We start from the raw sequence: 27,218 nt of genomic DNA on the forward strand, positions 1-27,218 counted from the left end.
AATTTTACAACTTTGTTGCCATGATGTAATTGTCAACAAACCTTAACCTAAAAAGACTGTAAAAATGAAGATTTGAACTTCACAGCTCAAATAATACATGAGTTTTAACAGAAGAATGAATGTAAGTGCTTTTATAAAATTATAAGCTTCACATTTCTGCCTTTTTAAACTCTCCAAAAATTGGCCCCATTCACTTCCATTGTAAGTGCCTCATGTAACCACGATTTTTGCTTTTTTAAAGAAAAGGACAGACGTGTCAACATTATATTTTTTTGGTAATCAAAATTATGCCACAGATGCTAATTGAGCTTATGCACAAATTAGCTTAACTTGTACTGAACGCAAAATATTCCTTTTAATCGCAGTTAATCACATACATCAATATTTGTTTAGAAAGGCCCCCGAATAAAGATAAAGATATTTAATTAATACATAATAATCAAAATAATTAGAAATATAATATGTAGGGCCTGTAATAAAAATAATTCAGAACTATTTTGCTTTACTGTGGCAGAAGAGTTAAGCATTAATTACTAGACCATGGTTCACAACCTTTTTTTGATGAAAGCAGAAAAATTATGTGAGAGAATTTGAAAGCGGAGACTTTGCGTTGCCAAAAAAAAAGAAACACCCCCCTCCAGGGGGCATGATTAATTGTTATTTTTTTTTAATATAATTAATTACACAAAATTAACATGTTAAGTTGACAGCTCTAGTTATGTAGATCTGCTTTATTCTTAATACATACTTGTAGCATACATTATACATGCTTACATGTAGCACATGCAGTCTCTTTACAGTAAAATTCACATCAATTGTGTGTGTGTTTCTTCTCCCACCCCTTTAGAATATAGGTCAGCTAGAATAACATTGCTACAGGGAATGTAGTCATGGTAACAAACTGTGGAAAAATGCATCTTTATTTAAACCTTTAGGTGTCACTCAGACCTGACAGCACAGACAAGGGTGTTCCAGAGGTCCATCAAGGCAACAGGGAGGCAGATGATTCCCAGGAACAGAGCTCCTCCTCTGGGTCTCTGGCAGAGTCAGAGCTGCCTGATCAGGCAGAAGACGAACTTGCAGAAACGATCATAGTTGCACACACTGGCAAAGAACAACTGAAGGTAAACCTTTAGACATTTGGCCATACATGTTTGGACACTGAACACATGTTTATCTTTTGTGACAACTTGCCCAAATAGTGGGGCATGTTGGCACACTGTATGGGGTAAGTTGTCACAATGGAACCTACCATTAAACCAGTGGCATAGTTTTCCCATGTCTACCCACCACCACAAAAACAATCTACGCCTCTTTAAATCTATGGCTGCAATTAAATCTATGCCTGCATTAAACCGCCTATTATAGACTTTTCAGAAAAATGTAAAACAACTGAGAGGCACAAAACTATTCATGAAACAAATGCAAAGGTAACGTACAACAGTAGCATGTTGTTTTGGCTTACAAATATTGTAATTGATAATTTGTGGAAATTAATGACATTTAAAACATGTTACAACCTGCCCCAGTAAAAATGTGACCACATGCTACCACTAGATTTTCATGTAAAATAAATTTGTCCTAAGAAAAAAAAAAAAAATCTGCCTTCATAATATAATTCACCCTTTTCTTAATCAAACCACAGCTATAGCAAATATATGATAGAGAAAATTTACTCAGGAGGGTAGAAGTCACCAAAATTATTCTAATTAAGAGTGGTTTTTTTCAGCAAACAATAGATTAAAACAGGGGTGTCAAACTCCATTTCAGCCTGGGCCACATCAGGGTTTATTTGTGCCCTCAAAGGGTCCTTTGAAAATGTGGCACCAGCACCTGCTTTTGTAGCACACATGCAAATAATATTACATGTTATGTGCATTGAAATGCACATTTGACAGTACAGCATTGATTTTGAGGTTGGGATGCAGATGAAAATTATGATATTAACAACAGTAACATCTGTGGAAACACCACATTGTTATATGGCTAAATTTAAATATTCTGACAGTGTGAATAAGTTGGGTCTTTACAGATTCCTTTCATCAGGCTCCTACTGATAAAAATACAGTCATCTTTTTGAATTTCTGAAGGCAAACAAAACAACTTACATTTTCCTACAATTAGAGAGCATTACAAGTGTACAGATTTTATACAGATGGAAAACTGATAGCTTGGTCCATAATTATGAAAATGCACCATAGTTCTTCCATAGTAGCCATAGTTTTAACAATGATATTTGTAATAGTTCATGGCAACTTTAGGTAAAACCATGCATGGCTCCTCACTATGATGGTTAGTAACTATGGTTTCTATATAAAGAAGTATGACGTTTTTGTAATGAAAATAAAACAGCAGTCTAAATACATTTAGAAAGTTTTTCTGCCACAACTACCATAGGTAATACAGTACAGTTAGTGTTACTGCAGTAAATCCATGGTAACATTTTGCAAGCGCTGTGATCTGAGAATTGAAAAGCCTTCTTATTTATGTTTTCTCCTGTTTTCTTTGTCAGTGCCGTTTAGAATGTGGGGGCTGTTTGTTTTAAACTAAACTCAGCAAAAAAGAAACGTCCCTTTTTCAGGACACTGTATTTTAAAGATGATTTTGTAAAAATCCAAATAACTTTACAGATCTTTATTGTAAAGGGTTTAAACTATGTTTACCATGCTTGTCCAATGAACCATAAACAATTAATGAACATGCACCTGTGGAACGGTCGTTAAGACACTAACAGCTTACAGACGTTAGGCAATTAAGGTCACAGTTATAAAAACTTAGAGGATACTAAAGAGACCTTTCTACTGACTCTGAAAAACACCAAAAGAAAGATGCCCTAGGTCCCTGCTCATCTGTGTGAACGTGCCTTAGGCATGCTGCATGGAGGCATGAGGACTGCAGATGTGGCCAGGGCAATAAACTGCAATGTCTGTACTCATCCTGACATGACTAAGACAGCGCTACAGGGAGACAGGAAGGACAGCAGATCGTCCACGCAGTGGTAGACCACGTGTAACAGCACATGCACAGGATCGGTACATCCGAATATCGTACCTGCGGGACAGGTACAGGATGGCAACAACAACTGCCTGAGTTACACCAGGAATGCACAATCCCTCCATCAGTGCTCAGACTGTCCGCAATAGGCTGAGAGAGGCTGGACTGAGGGCTCTTCACTGATGAGTCACGGTTTTGTCTCACCAGGGGTGATGGTCGGACTCGTGTTTATCGAAGGAATGAGCGTTACACCGAGGCCTGTACTCTGGCGCGGGATCGATTTGGAGGTGGAGGGTCCATCATGGTCTGGGGCGGTGTGTCACAGCATCATCGGACTGAGCTTGTTGTCATTGCAGGCAATCTCAATGCTGTGCGTTACAGGGAAGACATCCTCCTCCCTCATGTGGTACCCTTTCTGCGGACTCATCCTGACATGACCCTCCAGCATGACAATGCCACCAGCCATACTGCTCCTGTGCGTGATTTCCTGCAAGACAGGAGTGTTCTGCCATGGCCAGTGAAGAGCCCGGATCTCAATCCTATTGAGCACATCTGGGACCTGTTGTATCGGAGGGTGAGGGCTAGGGCCATTCCCCCTGGAAATGTCCGGGAACTTGCAAGTGCCTTGGTGGAAGAGTGGGGTAACATCTCACAACAAGAACTGGCAAATCTGGTGCAGTCCACGAGGAGGAGATGCACTGCAGTACTTAATGCAGCTGGTGGCCACACCAGATACTGGCTGTTACGTTTGATTTTGACCCCCCCTTTGTTCAGGGACACATTATTCCATTTCTGTTAGTCTCATGTCTGTGAAACTTGTTCAGTTTATGTCTTAGTTGTTGAATCTTTTTATGTTCATACAAATATTTACACATGATAAGTTTGCTGAAAATAAAAGCAGTTGAAATTGAGAGGACATTTCTTTTTGCTGAGTTTAGTTTCGTCACCGAAACATACACTGGAGGCCAAAAGTTTGGAATAATGGACAGATTTTGCTCTTATGGAAAGAAATTGGTACTTTTATTCACCAAAGTGGCATTCAGCTGATCACAATTTATAGTCAGGACATTAATAATGTAAAAAATTACTATTAAAAAAATAAATAAATAAAAAAAACTACAGAGTTCACATCTAAAAAATCCTCCACGTGCAGCAATGACAGCTTTGCAGATCCTTGGCATTCTAGCTGTCAGTTTGTCCAGACACTCAGGTGACATTTCACCCCACACTTCCTGTAGCACTTGCCATAGATGTGGCTGTCTTGTCGGGCACTTCTCATGCACCTTACAGTCTAGCTGATCCCTCAAAAGCTCAATGGGGTAAAGATCTATAACACTCTTTTCCAATTATCTGTTGTCCAATGTCTGTGTTTCTTTGCCCACTCTAACCTCTTCTTTTTGTATTTGTTTCAAAAGTGGCTTTTTCTTTGTAATTTTTCCCATAAGGCCTGCACCCCTGAATCTTCTCTTTACTGTTGTACATGAAACTGGTGTTTAGTGGGTAGAATTCAATGAAGCTATCAGCTGAGGACATGTGATACGTCTATTTCTCAAACTAGAGACTCTGATGTACTTATCCTCTTGTTTAGTTGTACATCTGGCCTTCCACATCTCATTCTGTCCTTGTTAGAGCCAGTTGTCCTTTGTCTTTGAAGACTGTAGTGTACACCTTTGTATGAAATCTTCAGTTTTTTGGCAATTTCAAGCATTATATAGCCTTCATTCCTCAAAACAATGATGGACTGATGAGTTTTTAGAGAAAGCTGTTTCTTTTTTTGCCATTTTTGACCTAATATTGACCTTAAGACATGCCAGTCTATTGCATACTATGGCAACTCAAAAACAAACACAATGTTAAGCTTCATTTAACAAACCAAATAGCTTTCAACCGTGTTTGATATAATGGCAAGTGATTTTCTAGTACAAAATGTAGCAATTTAGCATGATTAATCAAGGATAAGGTGTTGGAGTGATGGCTGCTAGAAATGGGGCCTGTCTAGATTTTATCAAAAATAACTTTTTTAAATAGTGATGGTGCTGTTTTTTACATCAGTAATGTCCTGACTATACTTTGTGATCAGTTGAATGCCACTTTGGTGAATTAAAGTACCAATTTCCTTCCAAAACAGCAAAATCTGTACATTATTCCAAACTTTTGGCCGCCAGTGTAAGAGTTTTGCAACAGACAATTCTGTACCGCATTCAAACGGGCTTTGCGATTTTCCCCGCCGTGCATCTCACTGGTTCACTAGCGCATTTAAAATAATCTGTGCAGTTGAGACCAGTCTGCGAATTACCGCACCTGCTCTGCGCTCATGCTGCTATGATTAAGCTGTGTTGATAATTGACCCGTGTTGCATTTTGATTTTGAAGCGAGTAAACGCGCTGAGTAAAAGTTGCAGCTTATATATCTTTTTTGTTGTTGTAAAAAAAAAAAAAACAATTTATTCCCACTTATCCTAAGTAAGGTCGTGAAGGTACTGGAGCCAATCCCAGAAACGTTATTTATTTATTTATTATTATCTAACATTAGAAAAGCTGAAAACTGAGCTTTGACATTTACTAATTAAGATAGGCAGATATGTCTTTGCTAGAAATTAATATACTGTTAGCCTAGATAAGATTATTTGAGTTTTTGTTAATTTTTTATGTCTGTCAATTACATTTCTGATTTTAAAAATCTTCAACTGTGTAGAAGTCCTTGGTTATTTGGAATAATTTACTTCAGCACCGGACATTAATACGCAGATATTGACGTAGTTCAGGAAACGCAAATAAATAAACAAGGCTCAGTTTTCACTATGGTACAATGTAAAAAAACAAAATAAATATGTTCCAGCAAATCATATTAAAGGAAAAATTGCATTTTACGTATTAATTTAATAAACTGGTCAACCTGCTTTATATCTACCTACACAGCAATCAGTGATTCAGGGCTGGTTATAGACTTTGAGAGACCCTAGGCAATTTCTTTTGGAGGCACCCTAAATGTTTTTTTTGTTTTTTTTACTTTATTTAATGTGGCATAACATACCACAAAGTGGTAGTTCATTCAAATAATTGCTTAACTATCGGTTTAAAGCAGTACTCTTAACTGCTCTTTTTTTTTTTTTTTGCAAGCTTTGGCAAATCTAATCAAAAGTCAAGTCGTTTTTGACTATAGTTCTTCCACAGAGGTGCTTATTGTTGTAGCCTGGTAAATTCTAAACAACATTTTGTTATCTGATGAAGTGATGATAACCTGTGCAACTCATAAGAGCTGCCAACCAATCAGAATGGATTTTCTGACAGCTCTTGCAATTTACATCATGCTTGCTGTGAATGGTCTCTGGCCATTTCCTGCTGACTGAGACTAAAACCCTTAGCATTGACCAAATTAAATTCACCTTCAAACATTCTTGACTAAATTGTTTCATTTTTTACAAGTACAGAAACTAAAATATAGAGAGTGCTAAATAATCAATCCCATATCATACCACGTTTTGAAATAATAATGACATACTTGTATTACTATTAATATTCATGTTCAGATAAATTCTAGCCATTTCTGAAACTCCAACACACCAAAGAATATGTATTTTCCTATTTTCTGCTTTGTAGTAAACACTGCAAGAATAAATACAACCATTTTAATAAATATTTTTATTAACATTCATTATACATTATATTCATTGTTATTATATTAATTTATACATTATCTGTCATCTACTAATATGAAGTCTATTAGAGGAACACATGGCATGATGTTTCTACAAAAAAACATGTTGAATTCAGTGTTACTGTGTCAAAGTTCAACATATTTAAGCTTGTTCTCCTTAAGTCTCACATCTAGATAGAGGACTCACATGCATGACTTGTTAGGCAAACAGAATAATATTTTGCATTTTATTTGATTGCCTCTCAATTTCTCCTGCTCTCGTTTTTGCGTACAGCTCATTAAATTACGGATTGCGTCTCTTGAGCACAGCTACGAGATACAGCACAGAGGAAACATCACCTCCACCCAGAAGACGAGTCCGAGATTTTGCGATAGCAAAGTAGACATCAGAGCATTTTACAGGTTTTTTTTTTGTTGCAATGCTGTCAATATGCTACATTTGTGGATTTTCCAAGATAGAAACAAAGCTTATCGCTCACATGTGAATGGGTTCAAATTTCTAATCATACATTTTAAATTGCAGATGTGAGCACACTGCGCAGCTCTGAGCCTCGTTTCACAAAAGCCTAGATAGTAGAATACATCTTATGATTCATCTAAGTTTTGCCTCCTGTTTCCCAAAGCCATCATAACTTGAAAATGCTCGTAGATTTACGAGTGCTCAGGAGTAATCCTACAGAACATCTTAATTTTTCATTTTTTTTTTTTTTTTTTCTCCCTAATTTGGAATGCCTAATTCCCAATGTGCTTTTAAGTCCTCGTGGTCGTGTAGTGATTTGCCTCAATCCAGGTGGCGGAGGATGAATCCCAGTTGCCTCCGCATCTGAGAACATCAACCCGCGCATCTTATCACGTGGCTTGTTGAGCGCGTTGCCATGGAGACATAGCATGTGTGGAGGCTTCATGCCATCCACTGCGGCATCCACGCCCAACTCACCACGAGCCCCACCGAGAACGAACCACATTATAGCGACCACGAGGAGGTTACCCCATGTGACTCTACCCTCCCTAGCAACCGGGCCAATTTGGTTGCTTAGGAAGCCTGGCTGGAGTCACTCAGCATGCCCTGGCATTCGAAGTAGCAAACTAGTGAACTCCAGGGGTGGTAGCCAGCATATTTTACCACTGAGCTACCCAGGCCCCCTAACGATCAGCTTTTGCTGATCACTTGGCCAGTATGTCCAGGAGTTTGTCTTCTCAACATGAAAATAAGGTGGAAATACTGACAAACATGCATTTTGTTTGTAACCTTGTCGAGGCTCCAAAATTTATTACCTAACTATTACAGAATTTAATTAAAGAAATTAGGCATCATTATACATCATGCAATTTGTTACTGCCTTGTAAAAAGACTGTAGTCGAGCCGTTTTGAACCAGCCATTGGAGGAAGAAAGGAAGAGGAGGAGAGGGAATCTCTCATTGCACACTCTCGCTCTAATCTCCTCTTTTAACCATATTTCAATTATATATTAAGGTATATTTATTACATTTTTAAACTGCATGGTCACATTACTCGCATATCGTCTTAATCTGTTTAATAAGAACATGTCGTCTTTCTATTGCCATTACAATTATGCCAATCAATGAAGGCTAATATAATGTTGTACTGTATTAAATCTCATGTAAATTTAGACCTATCACGTTGCGTGCACAGACCGTGGAGACTGCCTATTGATTTCATAGCGATTTTCTGCAACACTTTTTATCCTCTGAAATAGTTTACAATGGCTTTCCAATGATCAAAATATATTAATACAATTTATTAAATGTCCCATTGTCTTTGATAAACTGTGAAAGATGCCAGAAAGATATGTTTAAGTTCAGTTCAAGAGCAGTTCAAGAGCGTTAATTTATGAACGTTTTTACGTACTACTTGGATAACTATGCTTTTGGGAAATGCACCTTTTGAGATTAAGCACTAAAGTGCTACTAATGTCCTACTTAGTGCTTCGGGAAACCCAGCTAAGGTTAATAATAATAATAATAATAATAATGCATAGAATAGATAAAATCAGAGAGAGCAGAAAAATGTCAGTGACTTTTCTCATCATCTCCTCTTCCTTTCGGACACCCAAGTGTGCTCTCACCCGCACCAAGCGTTGTGCAGCACCACATTTGTCACCATTATCACCTCTAGGAGTAATGAGCAGACCTCTTGATTGGTGAATGTCCCTAAAGCGCAGGTTTTATATGATAATCATCATATTCCTGTTAGAAAATGTAGTTAGACAATTGTTTTTATTTCAAATAAGAAAATGTATATGGTTTTGGTGAATTGAGGTCGTGATGCGCTTCTCACCGAATCAGTCTGTTTCGCTCGGCAGATAATTGATCACATTTTGTCTCTATCCAAGTAGGCTCCTTAACATCCAACACACAAACAACAGCCACATATGAGCAGTAATAGGCTGACAGCATCCTCTTTTACATGAGCCTGTCCTTTTTTTTCGGACTTCTGGCCAATTGTCTGGCATAAGCAATGTTGCTGTCTACACCGGGTGCGCAATGCGCCCCAATGGCTTGAAGCTGTCTCCACTGGACGCGTCAAAGCGAACGTTCTAAAAGCCGTTCCACACCAGCAAGCCTTTAGAACGTTAACTTTTATGAGTATCTAGTTCATTTTCAATGAGAGGCACGTGGAAAGTGGCAAATCGCGGGCGGTTTTGCTAGCAGCACGGAGGCGGCGCTCAAGAGGTGAAAATATTTAATATTTTTCTGAGCCGCTGCAGCAGTCATTGAAAGGCAACAATTTACTGAGCTCATATCAGATTGCTGAAAACATGGAAGAAAAGATACACGTCATTAAAATTCCGGAACAACACGATTCTTTGGAAATCTCATAAAGATTATTTGAAAGCCAGGGCTTGGGAGCTTATGCGTGCACAAATAGATTTGCCAGGTTAAAATAAACTGCAAAATGAAACCTAATTTTAAAATGAATTGATTTCAATGGGTTAAATGTCGTCAATGTTAATCATAAACCATACCCAAAAATATTTCACTTAATTCTAATGAAATTATAAACAACAAATAAAAATAAATGCTGGGCTAAATTTGCATCAGGGTTTCACGTAGGCAAATCAAAGACAGACAAATCAACAATAAACAAGTGCTGGGGGCCTGAGTAGCTCAGCGAGTATTGACGTTGACTACCACCCCTGGAGTCACGAGTTTGAATCCAGGGTGTGCTGAGTGACTCCGGCCAGGTCTCCTAAGCAACCAAATTGTTTATTTAAACCATATGTTTACATGGATACGATAACGGCATCGTTTTCAAAAACGTGCACTTTGAAACACGTTTTCAAAAGTTTGCGTTTTCAGGCCCAAACAGCCAAAACGCATAAAGTTTTTAGTTGAAAACGTTGTCGTGTAAACTGTCCCTGAGACTTGTCCTCCGCCACCTGGATTGAGGTGAGCCGTGCCACCACGAGGACCCACTAAGTAGTGGGAATTGGCAATTCCAAATTGGGGAGAAAAGGGGATAAAAATTGAAAAAAATATAAATAATAAACACAAGTGCCATTTTTATTTTATCATTTGTTTATCAACTGACAACTGACTTCTATTGTTTAACTGACTACCTGCTGATTTTATTTAACTACTAGGCTATATGAAGTGCAACAGTTAAAGAAACAGTGAGCCCAGTTTAAAATCTGTGGTCAACTGCATATTAAAGTGTGTTGACAGGGCATTTCTCCTTGAGGTAAGGTAAAACCGATCCAAAACAACTTTGGATAATGAAATTTGTGTTTACTTACCTTGATTTTAGTAAATACATATACTGTATGTGTGTGTATGTGACTTAGCGCAATGGAGTTCTTGTTAATTATAAATATGGCAACGGCCACCCCTGAAACCGTGATGCGAGCACCACCTACACTACACAAAATGCATGTGTAATGAGGGAGTGAGAGCTTTATATCTCAATTTATGTTCATTGTTTTGCACTATTTTCTTTGCATGCCATTGCTTCTAAACACTTAACTGAAACGGAGAGTGCTCCCAGCCAAGTGCGATGATCATGAGAAACAAAGGCTGCGTGCTTAACTATGTGTCTTAGCTCTTATGAGCGTTCTCTACATGCTGAGTTGCAAACGTTCTTTCCTTTTTCTCGTGCGTTTCCCAAACCTGAACTTAACACAAACATGCGACGCACTTTTAAATGCTTCTTTGCTGTCCTTTGTGAAGTGCTGAAATCTGACTGTATAGTGTCGCTCATTCACAGAGTTGTGCATAACTTTATAAATACTTGTAATTTAGCTCACTGAGAAATGTTCAAAGTTATTTTCTTAAATAATCAAACTATATAATTAAATACATAGTTTTGGAATTATTTTTGTGCTGGAGGCTACAATCTACTGTTTTTACACAATCACTGTTTTTTTTTTTTTCATGAAATGTGCATTTGCATAGTTTCATTTATCTTCTGTAGGTCGACCATCGGGGTGCAAGCTTCTTGGGTCTGTGAAGACTACATAAAAAGTATAAAGAAGTTAACGAACACTAATTAAAACATAATTAGTGTTATTGTTATTAAAATTATTATTCTGCTCTTGAGTTTATGGCAGCCCATAGAACTGCTTGCGGGAAAGTTATGCAATTTGGCACACAGGTAGAGGACAGTCTGATTTGTTACCACAGCAAATTTGGCATCTCAACCTCAAGCCCTCTAGCGCCAACAACTGCTCAAATTTGCACTCACTTTGTTAATAACTTATGAACCGTGAGTCCTAGAAACAAAATTCTGTTTTCCTCTGATTCCTTGGCTCACGACGATTTAATGCACCCTATGATGTCATTTTCTGTCATTAAAATTTTTCCGGCATTTTGAATTTTCTGAAACCCACTTTTTCGAACTCGTCCTAGACCATTTGTCCGACTTGCACGAAAATTGGCCTGCATCATCTAGAGGCACTCACAACAAAGTTATTCACAGAATTTTGATAAACCATATCGTTTTCGAATGGCGCTTAAACAGATTAGATGGAGAACGCACAAAATTGAACTTGAGGCTGTATCTCCGCAACGTTTTGAGGGATTGGGACGAAACTTGGTATGTGTCATCACCATTAGGCCCTGAAGTTACCTGCAGCATTTTGATGCACTGCCCCCTACTGGTCAGGAGATGGATATTTTGGCTTATCACTCTTGAACACTTTCCTGCATGATAACCATCATGCCCAGATACTACCTGAGCAGTTTTAGAACAGCGCCACATACTGGACAAAAGTTCTGAGAACTAGCTATTTTTTGTTAATTTTAAAATAAATCTTTTTTTTTTTTTTTATGATTGAGAGTTTACTTTTTCTAACTCCTCATACACTGTTCATCGGACTCTAACCAAAAACATGTCACAGCTGCTTTTGCTGCTCATGGTGCCAATAATTGGCTTGACCCCGGTATCGCTGCTTGCAGCTATATTTATAATTGAAACTTAACTATTTTTTTTATTGATGTGTAAAAAAAAAAAAAAAAGTCTCCCTTTTGAAAATAAATTATAATAATAAACCGAATTATAAACATGAAAAAAAAAGCATGTAACTGTAACATGTTATATAACTAAAGCATGTTAGTTTATATGTTAGCAGAGCATGTTCAATTAACTACTAAATGAAAAATAACATTAGCTGTGTGAGCTTTTAAAGTAATGTCCTATGATTATTAATAATTAACATACACTGTAGGTGTGCGACAGCACAGCCAGACTGCTCCTGTCTGTACCTTTAACTCGGTGGTTGTCAACTGGTTTTGCTTCAGGACCCAGATTTTACATTGGAAATCAAGTGGCGACCAACCATAGTAAATACATGTAACCTGTATTTAATGTATCCTGGGTCGCATTTCCTGTTTTGTTCATGGTTTTCAAGTACAAGTACATGCATCAAGTGACATTATTTTTGTAGTTGATGTCAACAAAAGCTACAGGAAGTTTTCTGTCCCCCCTTTTAAAAATTGAAGAGCATATTTACTTACATGAGCCCATTATTATCCTGTTTGTTTCTAATTTCAAACATATTTCAAACAGAACATACATATTACACAGGAGAAAAGGCTCCTCATTACCATGGTCAGTGTAGCTAGTCTTAAATAATAGTAATAATAACAAATTATAGTATTTATGAAAAAATAATAAATACTAGCTGAAACACATCTTGAAAAATGCCACTGTTGATATAAAATGAGGTCTAATAGATTCTACCTTTTAGATTATTTCATATGAAACTATAACATTTTGTCAAAATATAAGTTACTTTTACTCATGTAAAATCGTGAAACAATTTCGTAAAGGTGATTTATTTTATAATGAAACAAAAATTTAGCGCATGGCACAGTGTTGCTCTTTTCCTCCTCAGTGCTGTTTGGCATGTCAGGGCTGCCAACTGTTTGATGGGTTTGACTTGACTTCCTCCGTAACACTTTAAACTAGAAAAGTCTCACTAGAATTTAAATTGGTCACATCGGTTTTGAGGTCTGTGCTCCGCAATATTGAGGGAAGCCCGGTTGTTGCACGCGCGTGCCAGAGAGAAGACCATATCATGATCGTGAGCTCTTTACTCTTGTGCGAAAGTGCAGATGAGAAGCCTTTAGCTGATTGTGAGATTATCATTAAATCTGCCTTGACAGTCCTAAATAGGCTATCACCCTGGCGACCGCCGAAATATCCTCAATGGGAGAACCATGTCATTATTCTTTCCCTGCTGTCCGTGACCCAGTCCGAATAGACCTGCGACCCACCAGCTGAGAAACACTGCTTTAACACATACACACACACTCACTTCCTCGCCTCGCTTCTCTCTGACATTTTCTCCGCTGCATGTGTGTGTGTGGCACAAGTTGACGAGTCTGACAGGCAGTCGAGGAGGAAAGGAGATGCGCACGCACAGGTGAGATTCTCCGTCCAATTGCATTTTTTCTTTCTCAATACCGTAGATAAGCAAATGTACAAGGTATGATAACCGTCAATTTTCATACTGTGGTATACTGTGAAACCGGTATACTGCTGCAACCCTAATGGAAAGACGCGCCAAGACTGACAATTTCCCAGTAGATGCAGTATAACATCGACATCATTCCTTCTGAATTTAATACTATATCATGTGGTCACTTTGTACCAACTCATGCACAAAGGTAGGCCTATTGTTTATTGATTTAGGTCTAATTAATTTTTCATTAATTTATTATTTTTATTGTAATATTTTATTTTATTTTCTTGTTTCTGTAACCATGTTAAATTTCAGCCTCCCAAAATGCAAGCACTGTAAATGCAACGCATTTAAATGCAAGCGCTGATAATACAATGCATTAATTTTTTCGATTAGAGCAATTCACCATGCTTTTATGCTTCAAAGACTTTAGTCATGAATTTAGCTCCATACATTAACTAATGTTAACATGTATGACTTTTAAAAATATATGATGAAATGAACATTAACCAAGATTAATAAATACTGTAAAAGTATTAATTGTTATTTCATGTTAGCTTAATTCAGCTGTCTGCATTAAATTATACTGTTGAAATGACGTGTTAAAGACTAGTTTGCACCAAAATGAAAATTCACCCTCATGTTGTTCATGACTTTTATTTCTTCCGTGAAATGCAAAAGTGAGTTTAAGGCAGAATGTTGGGACTAACAGCCTCTGTCATTATTTATTTGAATTAACTGGAAAAAAGAGCAGAGCTAACATTCTTAATTTCTGCTCTTGTGATCTACAGAAGCAGGTTTGGAATGACATGAGGATGAATATGCAGTATTTTTCTAACCCTTTAATGCTTCATATAGCAATTACAGGCTGCAGTGGAAAAGCGGAATGAGATCATTTCACAGCTGAGCAAGAACCTGCAGGTGGCGCTGCAGAGCAGAGACCAGGTACAGCTGCAGGCACAGCAGCTCACGGGTCAGATTAAGGCTCTACAGCAGCAGCTGCAGCAGGTAAAGGCCTAATAGGTCTACATTAATATTTCTCAATCCTTCTCCTGGAGATGGAGGTCGGGTCATACTAGTAGCTGGATTGACATCCACTAGTTTAACTTAAATTGGCCTAAATGTAAAAAAATTATATAATGTAAATTGTTATTCTTATCCTCCTAATTTGCTATGAATCAGTTATTTCAGTTCCCGGTATGTTTTCATAATGGCAGCATTCTCAAGAGTTTCGGTTTGAAATTGACTGAACTAGCCATGGCACTAAAGAAGTATCTGAATACATTTTGTGTTGATGCTCAGATGTGAAATGTTGAAAATGTATTTCTTTCCCAGACAAAAGAATACCTGTGTAGTAAAAGTCAAGGATGTGTGGATCTGACCCAGGCTGCTCAAAACCAGCTGCATCTACAGTTGGAGGAGTCACAACAGGTCAGTCAACCTGTGTCTTTTAATAACAAAAGTTATTCAAAATATTATTCAAAATCTCTGGCAATTTTAGATTCAAGAATTGCCATTTATAAATGTATGATTACTTGGTTTGAGCATATTAAGCTCCACTGACACTTTTTTTTTTCCTAAGACTTTGCATTCCTTCCTTTTTATAGGTGACCAAAGACCAACAGTGCCTCTTAGCCCAAAAGGAAGCTGAGATCACAGACTTGCAACAGAAACTGGGTGTCATGGAGAAATCCCTCTCTCAGCTTCAACATGCTTTTACCCAGAGAAACCCTGATCAATTGGAGCCAAGACTTGACCAACTCTTTGGTTTGGATGAATGTACTGTGAGCCCTCTGTTCCCAGAGAACAGTCTTGACTCAAACTCTGACACTTTACTGAAAAGGCTTCGAGCCGAGCTAGAAGAAGAGCGTAAAAACACCCGGCAAGCTCAAGAACAAGTAGATGCCTTTCATAAGAAGGTGCAGAGTTTGGAGAATGAGAGGACTGTGATGGAAGCTTATCTGTCTGAGGTTCAGGCAAAACTAAAGTTTGCTGAGAAACAAGCCCTCGAGGCCCAGCAGTATAAAGCAGAGAAAGATGAGCTGAACCGAGAAATGGCCAGACTGGACAACCATGTCAAGGAGCTTCAAAATCGTCTTCAGGAAGAGGAGAAATCGGGACTCCATTTACGTTCTAAATATGAAGCTGATATTTCCAATTATGATCTCAGGCTTCAGACTCTAGAGGAGGAAAGGGAGTTGAATCTCGCCCAGCTTACCGACACTCACAAGGCTGCGCTCAAGCAGCTTCAGGAGGATCACTCGGATGAGATCAGTCGCATTCAGGAGCTTCTGGACCAAGCCCGACGGCAACATGTCGATTCTCATACAAGTGTTTCTGAAGACTTTGGTGCAGAAATACAATGGAGCAATGTCTTCAAAGGGCACCACAAAGAGGAGACGGCCATTGAGTGTGCTGTCAGGGACGTTTTTAGCTTTGATGTCTCTGCAGGTGATTTCCAGGATGTGCTGATGGAGCGTTACTTGGCCTCTGAAGGGCTTCAAGAAAGCTCACTAATTGAAGGCAGTCTGGAAGAACGGAGCCTGATGGAGAAATCAATGTCCAGGTTTGAGCTAGAGAGTGAGGTCATATTTCACATGACAGATCACCCTAACAACGTCACATCTGATTGGGATAAGTCAGAGCAAGGACTGTCTGTAGATCCAAGCATTGATGAGAACCCACCTGGTGAAATGTCCTTCACTGATGTCCAGTGGCAAAATTCAACCTCAGTCATTGAAGAGTTGAATGAGAGTGCAGGCACTGTGGACTTGGCAAAAGAGCTTCTGATCCAGCAATGCAGAGACTTGTCGGAACAGTTAGAAGACCGGGAACGACAACTTGAGGTTCTTCAAGAGGAAGTCCGCCGCTCTGCAGAAGAGGTCGAGGAGGCGCGGGAGCGCTGGAGCAAAGCTTCAGAGGAGCTTGAGGAAGCCAAGTGGGAACTGGAGATGGAACGGGAGAAAAGGGAAAATTGTGAGGATATTATCAGCCAGAAAATGCATCAGGAAGACAACCTAAAGAACATACTTAGCCACCTGCAGAGCCAAAAACAACTATTGCGTCAGGACAATGAAAGCATGTTGCCTGACAACATTGATTCCAATGGTAAGAACTCTACTTTAACAACAGAGGAGCTGCTGAAGGAACTAAGGGAGGAAAAGGCACAATTGGTGCTACAGCTCAAACGACAAGAGCAGCTAGTGAGGGATGTCCATGAGCAGAAAGCAGCAGGTGACTCTGTGAGTAGTGAGGTTCACACTCTCTTTGGGAGGCAGCTTTCATCTTTGCAAGGTCAGAGAGATGATATTCTTTCTCAGCTGGAGCAACAAAGGGAAAAAAACCAGGCTACCTCAGTGTTGCTTGGTCAAAGGACACTAGAGGTGGACCAAGCAAATATGGAGCTTCAGCAACTCAAAGCTGAGGTACAGGAGAATCTTGTAAGGTTGCAAGATTTGGAGAAGGACAAAACTGACCTCGAGTCTAAATTAACATGCCTTAAAGAGAACCTCACAAACATGGAGGAGGAGAAGGCTGCCCTGGAGAGACGTCTCCAAGCTTTGGAGGACCAAGCAAAGAGCATGGAGGAGGTTCTAGAATCAGAGCTGAAGGACTTTGAGGTTTGAATGTTAATCAACTTGCTCTTTTAAAAGATTTAGCATATTCAACCAATAACTGCCTGAAAAAACTGCTAGATGCATCAGAAATGCCCTTTTGTGTTTTCAGATTGCGTAAAACTTTTCAGAATCTAAAACGTTTCAGATTGCGTAAAATATTTAAGGCTGACAATTTAACACATTAACCCTTTCACACGTTCATTCAAACCGGTTTGATTACAATAAGCTCGGCTCAGACGTGTATGATCAAAGCAGTGTGATCTGCATTTCTGCTGCTATTTACCAGCAAAAGAGGGACTCAGGTGGTTGTCATAATGAACCAGCTGCTCATAGTCTTTTCAACATCACAATATCTTTATTTTTATGTTACAAACATTCAAACAATCACTAAATAAAAGTTTAAAGCTGTTACCATTGGAGCGCACTGTTTTGATGCAGCGATGCGGCCATGTTTTCTAATGTCAAACAAATAGTATACAAACTAGTCGGTACACTCGAGCCTTCTCCCATTCAGTCCTTCACTCATTCTAACCACTTCCGGTGCTGGAAAAGTGGAAGGGCTAGGTTTTTAGAACCTTCTATGCTTCTATCACGAACTCAGAATCCCACTTTGCATTGCATGTAAACCATATGGGGGCGCGCATTCGCAATCGCATCTTATCTATCATAATCAATCATTATAAACACATTAAAAATATATTATATGTTTGATAATGTATAATCTGACCTTCAGTGCACCTGCTGTGATTAGAGTCCAACCGATATGGGATTTTTGAGACCGATACCAATTTTAGAGGGGGAAAATTCACCGATTACCGATATGGTGGCCGATATTGTTAATTTTTGAGCTGGAATGAAAACCTTTTCTATGTGGATTGTGCACCGATATGACTATGCAAAGGTACTCAGAAGGCTGCTTTCTTAAACAATTTCTTTTATCAAAGAATATTTGACATTATTATTATACATTGTCAACAAATTTTAAAAATGAACACTGAGAAAATAAAGAATAAATAAAAATACAATAAATAGCTAAATAAACACCAGTACTGTAAGTTTAGTATCAGTCAGTTGCTGACCATTTAAATAAAGAAGTAAAAATACAATAAATAGCTAAATAAAAATCAGTACTGAATATTTAGGATCAGTCAGTTGCTGACAATTTAAAAAAAGAAATTAAAATTATAGCTTAATAAACATCAGTACTGTATGTTCAGTATCAGTCAATTGCTGATCGTTTAAATAAAGAATAAATAAAAATAAAAGAAATAGCTAAATAAACATAAGTAGCACTGTTTAGCGTCAGTCAAATGCTGACTATTTTAATACTGCCAGACAGTTAGGGGCAGGTTGTAAAACAAGAAGCATTTATGCCTGCTGAGTCAAGAGATAAACAGCGGCAGGGGTGTTACACCGTATCCTGCTATACAAGTTCAGGGTAAACTTTCAGTGGTGGAAAACCAGAATTTTAAATATTACATTTTGTAAATGCAACGACTGGAAATGTTCGGTTGAAGGGGGTTACAAACTGCGAATCCTGAATAAAACAGTTTGGTGAATGCATGTTTACACATTAGCTTCCACTCAGCTGACAGTCAATGAAAGTAGCTACGTGGTTAGCTAGTTAGCTATAAGCTTGTTTTCACGGAGAGCAAATAATGGACTTTATTTACTTTCCAGCATTGTCTCTCACCATCTAGGTAACAACATAGCGTGAAATCAACACTCAACAGACACAATCCACCACCGCACCGTCTGCTGAGCTGCAAAAATATGCTCTGACAAACTTTATCTGTCTAACATAGCAAATAGATGTGAGTCACTCTAAAAGCATCTGTCTGACGCGTATGTACATAAGCCAACAAAAATTAGCGCAGACGCAAGATGCGTCCTGTGAGAACAGCCCTTAAGTCAGTGGGCTTAACCTTCAATGAAATGGAAATGGAAGGCAATAACAGTATAAACAATGTATTGATTTCTAAAGCCACTTTTTGTATTGTCTAATCAATCATCTGCAACAGTAATCTAAAGTTTAAATTATTTTAATTATAATTTTATATATATATTATTTGGGGGGGCTTTCTCAGCAAATATTGACATGCGATTTAATTGCTATTTTTTTATTAATCGGCATCTCATAATTAATTTGATTAATAATTTTAATCCATTGAAAGCCCTGTTATGATTAATAACATGTGCCTTTCACTTTAGCAACATCTTAAATCTAAGGATGCAGAGCTCAAGGAAGTTAGGGAAGCACAAGAGAAGGCAGAAGAGGAGTACATGGAAAAGGAGAGTTCTTTGCTGAAAGAACTTGTCGTAGTCAAACAGAATCTGCTAGAAAGACAGAGAGAACATGAGGAGCAGCAGAGACAGTTGGAAGAGAAACACCAGAGAGAGGTAAAAAAGCAGTATCTGGGGAGAGCATCAATAGAAAGCATGATGAATGATTACCAGTTCTTGGCAAGGTCCTGGATCTAACTATTATTAAGGTATAATAAAAGCTGCATTTAAAAGTTATGTATAGTAAGTAATCGATGGGAGTTGTATTGCTTGCATGAAATGTTGTACAATCATAACTAATGAACTCTTATGTCTTCCTACCTTCAGGTTGAAGATTTGAATCTACTCTTTGAGAGAAAACTTTCAGAGCAGAAAGCTCATATGGAAGATGAACAGAAGAGGCAGATCAGCTTGATTAAACAGGTTAAACAACCTATTGTTTACCTTAAACTATTTACCTGAGCTGTTTAGTCCACCCTTTCATATGAATCCTGTCTTTCAAGCCACATACATTCGTCTTTGTATCTACAAGGTCCATGAAAGGGAGCACGATAGGGAGTTGTCTCAGCTGGGAGCCCAACAGAGTGAGGAAATTGGCAGACTTAAGGATGAGTTCTCCAGGGAGCTGCGTGATGGCCTGGAAGCTGCACACCAGGCTGAGCTACTCCAAATACAAGTACTTTTTGACCTTTTTTGCTTGTTCTAGGGGAAATTGTGGAATGTGAAAGTAACACTGCATACTACACAATATACTTAAACACATACTGTGTATTTTTAATGGTATATGAAATGTAATACAGTATGCAGTGATAAACATTTTAAGTAGTCACCTAAGTAAGAGGTGTTGTACTGGTTGATATTGTTCTGTGCGGAGCGAGTATACTACATTCCTTGTAGCAGTGTGGTTGTATGCCATTCTGAACATACTCCTAGTGTTAACATCTACTTTCCTTCAGTTAAATTCTATCCACATTTCAGCTAGGTCATCAACTAAATGGTTGTTTGGTTTTATTACCTGTAAACAGAGCCAGCACAACCTAGAGCTTGAAGCCTTGCGTTTGAGTTTAACCAACTTGCATACAGCTCAGCTAGAGCTTTCTCAAGCCAACATGCAGAAAGAGAAGGAGGCAGCCCTCAGCGAGTTGCAAACCATGCTGCGGGAGAAATGGGCACAGGAGAGCGCCATGCTGCAGACGCGGCAACAGTTTGAGCTGGAAAGACTCTGTGAGCAGAGCCGAGAGAAGGAGGAACGAGCTGAGACTCTGCACCAACAGGAGATCGGTGAGTGAAGAGAACAGGATTTTGCCTGAAAGTTTTGATTCTTTTTAGTGTTACTTACAGTGCATTCAGAAAGTATTCAGACCCCTTCATTTTTTTTCACATTTTGTTGTTGCAGCCTGATGCTAAAATGCTTTAAATAAATGTTTTTTGCACATCAATCTACACTCCATACCTCATAATGACAAGGCAGAAAACGTATTTTTTGATAACGTTGCAAATTATTATATAATAAATAAATAATATATATATATATATATATATATATATATATATATATATATATATATATATATATATATATATATATATATATATAAACTGAAATATCACACTGAAGTATTCAGACCCTTTACTCAGTACTTAGTTGAAGCACCTTTGGCAGCGATTACAGCCTCAAGTCTTTTTAGGGATGATGCGACAAGCTTTGCACACCTGGATTTGGGGATTTTCTGCCATTTCTGCAGATCCTCTCAAGCTCTATCAGGTTGGATGGGGACCATTGGTGGACAGCCAATTTCAGGTTTCTCCAGAGATGTTCGATTGGGTTCAAGTCCGGGCTCTGGCTGGGCCACTCAAGGACATTAAGTCCTGAGCGCTCTGAAACAGATTTTCATTAAAGATTTCTCTACATTTTGCTGCATTCAGCTTTCCTTCAACCCTGGCCAGTCCCCCAATCCCTGCCACTTAAAAAAACAAAAAAAAAAAACAGCATGATGCATCCACCACCATGCTTCACCATTGTGATGGTATTGAGCAGGTGATGAATGGTCCCTTGTTCCCTCCAGACATGATGTTTGGAATTGAGGCCAAACAGTTTAATCTTTGTTTCATCAGACCAGAGAATCTTGTTTCTCACAGTCTGAGAGTCCTTTTAGGTGCTTTTTTGCTTTCTTGGACTGAGGTGAGGTTTCCGTCTGGCCACTTTGCCATAAAGCCCAGATTGGTGGAGTGTTGCAGTGATGGTTGTCCTTCTGCAAGTTTCTCCCATCTCCACACATGATCTCTGTAGCTCAACCAGAGTGACCATCGGGTTCTTGGTCACCTCTCTTTCCAAGGCCCTTCTCCTCCGATTGCTCAGTTTGGCCAGGTGGCCAGCTCTAGGAAGTGTCCTGGTGGTTCCAAACTTCCATTTAAGAATTATGGAGCCCACTGTGCTCTTGGGAACCTTCAATGCAGCCGAAAAAAAAATTGTAGCCTCCCCCAGATCTGTGCTGCTACACAAAACTTTCTCTAAGCTCTGTAGGCAGTTCTTTTGACCTCATGGCTTGGTTTTTGCTCTGATACACATTTTCAGCTGTGAGACCTTATATAGACAGGTGTGTGCCTTTCTAAATCATGTCCAGTCAATTGAATTTGCCAAAGGTGGACTCCAATCAAAGTGTAGAAACATCTCAAAGATGATCCAGAGAAATGGGATGCACCTGAGCTAAATTTCAAGTGACATAGCAAAGGGTCTGAATACTTATGTCAATGTGATATTTCAGTTTTATCTTTTCAATAAATTTGCAAAGTTATCAAAAATCTGGTATTTGCTTTGTCATATGGGGTATGGAGTGTAGATTAATGTGAAAAAATTTAATAATTTAAAAGCATTTTAGTGTAAGGCTGCAACATAACAATGTGAAAAAATGAAAGGGTCTGAATACTTTCTGAATGCACTGTAATTGCTCAAGTATGTTGAGTGATTGGAAACTGTTAAATCTCTTGTGTGTCATGGATTAAGTATAGCATATGTATATGTAATGTGTGTGTGTGTGTGTGTGTATGCTCTCATTGTGTAGATAATCTGAATCAGGATTGGGAGAGGCAAGTTATGGAAGAAAGGAGCTCAGTAGAAAGGTTGCAGGCCAGTAAACTGGAGGTGAAATTCTCAGCTCTTAAATGAAAATTGCTTGAAACATTGCTGCTTGCCTTTCAATTAGTAATCCCTAATGTGCAATGCACCTCAATTGCTGTGTGTGATGATGAGGAGGGTGTGGCCGGGCTGTGAGGATGCCCGACCCTGAATTGTTCAAATCAGCAGGGAGGGGAATAAAGACGAGCCGGAGATGCCAGTTCGAGAGAGAGACACATGTGGCGGCTGTGTGTGTGTCTAAGTTGATTAATTTTATTAAAACTTCCTTGACTGCTCAGCCGGTTCCCGCCGCCTCCTTGCTCATCCTTGCCCGTTACATTGGTGCCGAAACCCGGGAAGGAGAAGGGATGCGCTGTCTGAGAGCCCTTGCCACTGTTGGAGGGTCGCAACACCGAGGAGGTATGGTACGGTGGTACTGCAGCCATTCACCAGGGGGCGGAGGAGCCCGCTGCCAGTACCGGAGGAGCCGCTGACGTCTGCCGGGAGGCGGAGGAGCCTGCTGCCATCCACCAGTAGGCGATGTCCAGTGCCATCGCCCGGCGTCGCGGAGGACCGCTGGCCGAGGTCCAGGCAACAGTGTATCAGGGAACCGGCAAACCACTTTTTCTCTCTCTCGTTCTGTCTCTCCAGCTTGCTCTTTCTCTCTCCCATCTCCCTCCCCATGTCTCTCTCTTAGTTTCCCAGGAGGTGGGGAAGGCCAGCCGGAGGAGGGACGGCAGCAACTCCTCCGTCCCCTGGCGGACGTCCGCGGCTCCTCCCCTGACGGACGACAGCGGAGAGGACTCCACAACAGTGCATCCCTCTTCCTTCCTGGGTTTCGGCACAATTGTAATGAGTAGGGATGGGCAAGGAGGAGGCTGGAACCAGCTGAGCAGTCGACGAAACTTTTAATGACATAAATCAACTTACACACACAGCGGCCACGTGTGTGTCTCTCTCTCTCTCTCTCTCTCTCTCTCTCTCTCTCTCTCTCTCTCCCTCCCGAACTGGCACCTCCGGCTCTTCTTTATCCTCCTCCCGGCTGATTAGGACAATTCAGTGCCGGGCGTGCGTCCACATGGCCCGGCCACGCCCTCCTCCTCGTCACACTGTGCTTAAGTTTTATTTTCTTGTCTCCAAAGGATTTAAAGATTGAGTGGTTTGTGGAGGCAGAAAAGGCCAGGACAGAACTCCAGGTTCGATTAAATAACACCGATCAGAAGCTGAGTGAAACCCAGGCAGCTCTCAGTAAGGCTGGGGAAGCTCTTGCAGAGACTCAGGGTAAGCTAGAAGAGTTGCAGCTTTCCAGAGAGAAGGACAACAACCTGGAGAAAGACCTCAACCAAGCCTTGGTTGACAGAGATGCTGCTGCTTGTGAGTGTCAATTAAATAGTGTTATGCAATTTCAGAGCTCAACAATGACTTATTTTTTTTCTGCTGGATTTGGTTGGGTCAGTAGTTCAGTTCACTGTATATGTCAGAAAGAAATGTATTTAAATTATACAGAAATTTTACAGCTATAATTAGGGATGTAATGGTTAATCGTGGCACAATGCATCATGGTTGAAAAATGTGACTATGTACATCCTGGAGATGGGAAATTTTTTTTTTTTTTTTTTTTTTTAATAATAATTTTAGCGTCAGTTCTATCCAATACATGCAACATCCTATGCCTACTTAACTTGGGCATACAAATGGAAATCGCTTCATTGGCACAAGGAGCTCTAAAATACAATTGCACACTAGCAGCCACAGGTGTTGTAGGATGAGTTCGGCCGAAAGTGAAACCAGGAGCTGGAGAGAGATGCGCCTTTTCAGTGCGAGGGATTGAATGTCCATTTGAAGTTCGAGACTGATGTGCTCTGACGCTGCACGAGAGAAAATTAAAGTTTGCAGAGATTTAATGATAGTGCCATATTAATCTACTACATATAATGCTGAATATTATGTATAATAATGCTATGGGGGGAATATTATCCTAATGGCAAATGTGATTTGATTTCATCAGTAAATAATTGTTTAACTGGATGAGCATGCACTTCCATTAAATATGAATTTTTAAAAGAATATTTAGATGTAATCAGAGACAATACTATTTTAGAAAAATACAATTTTAATTTAAAATAGTGTAAATGTATGTAATCAGTGACCGTTTGTAAGCAGCATCTGTATCTAACATAATTCAGTATTTTTAGTAAGCAGAATTATTAGCTAATATTTCCATTTGGTTTCACCATTGCCATGTTCTGGGCTGTTCTCTGATTAATCATTTAGCACTTTTAAGAACAGTACTTTTAGCTACAACTTTAAGGAAACAAACTGTTTTTGCATATGTCTATAAAGTAATAATAATAAAATAAAAACTTTCAATCTTAACTTTTCTTGATTCAGGCTTAGTTTAAAGAATCGTGAAAGGAACTGAAACGTGAGATCCGTATTGTGAACCAAATCGTGAGATGAGTGAACGTTACACCCCTAGCTATAATTTAATTACATGAACACTATAAATTCAAGATACATTTTCTGAAAAACCATTGCATACTGTTGAATTTTTAACCCATCTAGCTAATTCTCCCAATCCTATCACACATCATTCTGGCACTTCTGACAAAACCTCATCTATATTATACCCAACTAGACTTGCAGAAAACCAAATGCGAGCCAGGGCTATCAACTGGTCAACCGGGCAATAGCCTCTAACCTCGAGCCGTGAGACAAAAATCGATCTGCATTCCCACCATTAGGCCAATGGCCCTGCAGCACTGCCCTAAAACCCGCCCTTAATATGCCGTCCTGGTGCCATCATTCCACACCCCGCCCATTTCATAAGCAAGAGGGAAACTCAAGCTGAGGGATCAGACTATGGAGACTAGCTAGCCCTTGAAATGAGCACTGATTTGTGCTGTTTTTACTTTTTCCAGAACCTGTATCGTTGTGCACTGAATACACAACTTGGCAAGTTTGGCGACAGTATACATGATCATGTCTTCATTCAGCAGATGCCATTGATCTGACATTGCACATTTTCATCAGCCCAAATATTCTGAAATTACTTGGTTTAGTCTACTTACCAGAAATGATGATTCTCCTTTCTCTGATCGGTTGAGGTTAGCTGGTAGTTAGATATGAAAATTTGGGAAATAAGTATCTTGGTGCTTAAACCTCTGACCTGACTCCGCAAAACTCCTCCTTTGACATTGACCCTGCCTTAATCGTCAGTTGGCCTTCTTTGGCCCAAGGGTAATTGGCGGGCCATTGGTCGTTGGCCCCGAGGAGGCACGATGAAGTGACAGTGGGAATGCAACTGGCCCTGGCACGCACTAGCCTGCATTCATTCGGCCCCATAATGAAAACGCGGCTTATAAAACACTGGCCAAACGGGTTATCCACCCGGAATGTAAACTGGAGCTGAAGAGACAGCCGTAATGGCAGTGATGTGGTTATCTTAACCTGTGCACCCATTTAAAGTGTTTATTTTAACATTTTTTGTTTGTTTATCAGGTGCAGTTGAGGAGTTGGTTGCTTGTCATAAGGTGGCACTGCAGGAGCAACAGGAGCGTGCCCGAGCCTTGGAACTGAGAGAAAACACTCTGAAGCAAGAGGTACCATGCACACCTTGCATTTGGGCAACACATACTGTACATTGAAATGCGATGTTGTCCTCTCTTTTTGTACTGAGGCACAATCTTTCTATAAGGTTGAACGTCTGCAGTCAGAAAGGGAAGAAATAAAGGCCAGTTCAGAACTGGAGATCTCAAACCTTTGGTCCCAGCTGGAGTGCATGAGAACCAACAGACAGGAGCTCGGAGGCAAGCGTTTGAGCTGTATTCTGGTTTTGAAATGCTTTTGTGGGCTGTATTGTTCTGCTTAATTATTTATAGCAAAATATTATAGTTTTGTATCCCTCTTAATTGCAGTTGCTGTATTCTCAGCCAAGCTCATTCTGCTTATTAATTATTCATAGCAAAATATAGTTTTGTATTCGTATGAATTGCATTTGCTGTGTTCTCAGCCTAGCTCGGCGCTTAAATGTAAATAGCCCTTAAATTTCTGTCTTTAGAGCTGAAGGAGCAGTTACTTGCACGCTCATCACGGGTTGATGACATAGAGCGGCTGAAGCAGGAATTTGCTCATCAGCGGCAGGAAATCAAAGAACAGAACGAGGTGGAGCTGGAGAACCTCCGAACTTACTTCGAGCAGAGACTCCAGGCCGCAGAAGAGAGTCATCGGGAAGAGGTTGCACTCTTCCAGCTGCGACTCATAGAGGGAGCCCTGGAGGACTCTGTGCTCAACACCGGGGATGCAAGGTTTGCTGTAGACCTCTTATGGCTGGAGGTTATGGAGTTTAGGCTAGTCCAGGTCAAGACTGCATTTTAGTATGGATAGTGGCTTTGATTAAAATCTTTTTACTAGCAGGCAAAGACCCTGTTTTACACATTTTATTAGATTTTAACATGGATTTCTTAATGAAAATTGTCATAGAAGCTGGCATGGCATTTAAAAACATACAAACCAAATTCACTTACAAGTGAGGAATAGTACAAAAGTGATTCATCCAATGGTGACTGTTACATTAGTAATGCATCAAGTTTTGCAGAAAATTACTAAGTTGTCCAAGCTAGTACCTCT

The 27,218-nt window shown here is 39.5% G+C and overlaps 1 protein-coding gene across 6 annotated transcripts in view; it reads left to right on the forward strand.

The window, feature by feature from the left end:
- The window catches only part of pcnt (pericentrin), an 86,852-nt gene that overhangs the window by 6,149 nt on the left and 53,485 nt on the right, over positions 1 to 27,218 (forward strand). For 4 of the 6 annotated variants that reach the window (XM_051707021.1, XM_051707022.1, XM_051707023.1 and 1 more), the window contains exons 3-15: positions 936 to 1,124; positions 14,433 to 14,582; positions 14,910 to 15,005; positions 15,182 to 17,194; positions 19,403 to 19,591; positions 19,802 to 19,897; positions 20,007 to 20,150; positions 20,500 to 20,755; positions 22,537 to 22,616; positions 23,732 to 23,963; positions 26,091 to 26,191; positions 26,287 to 26,398; positions 26,650 to 26,896. In XM_051707021.1, the coding sequence (XP_051562981.1) occupies positions 936 to 1,124; positions 14,433 to 14,582; positions 14,910 to 15,005; positions 15,182 to 17,194; positions 19,403 to 19,591; positions 19,802 to 19,897; positions 20,007 to 20,150; positions 20,500 to 20,755; positions 22,537 to 22,616; positions 23,732 to 23,963; positions 26,091 to 26,191; positions 26,287 to 26,398; positions 26,650 to 26,896 (3,905 nt within the window). Of the gene's footprint in view, positions 1 to 935; positions 1,125 to 14,432; positions 14,583 to 14,909; positions 15,006 to 15,181; positions 17,195 to 19,402; positions 19,592 to 19,640; positions 19,684 to 19,801; positions 19,898 to 20,006; positions 20,151 to 20,499; positions 20,756 to 22,536; positions 22,617 to 23,731; positions 23,964 to 26,090; positions 26,192 to 26,286; positions 26,399 to 26,649; positions 26,897 to 27,218 lie in introns of those variants that run through there. The other 2 variants (XM_051707025.1, XM_051707026.1) reach the window with 2 other exon arrangements.

Source organism: Myxocyprinus asiaticus, chromosome 9 (assembly GCF_019703515.2).
Source record: "Myxocyprinus asiaticus isolate MX2 ecotype Aquarium Trade chromosome 9, UBuf_Myxa_2, whole genome shotgun sequence".
NCBI lineage: Eukaryota > Metazoa > Chordata > Actinopteri > Cypriniformes > Catostomidae > Myxocyprinus > Myxocyprinus asiaticus.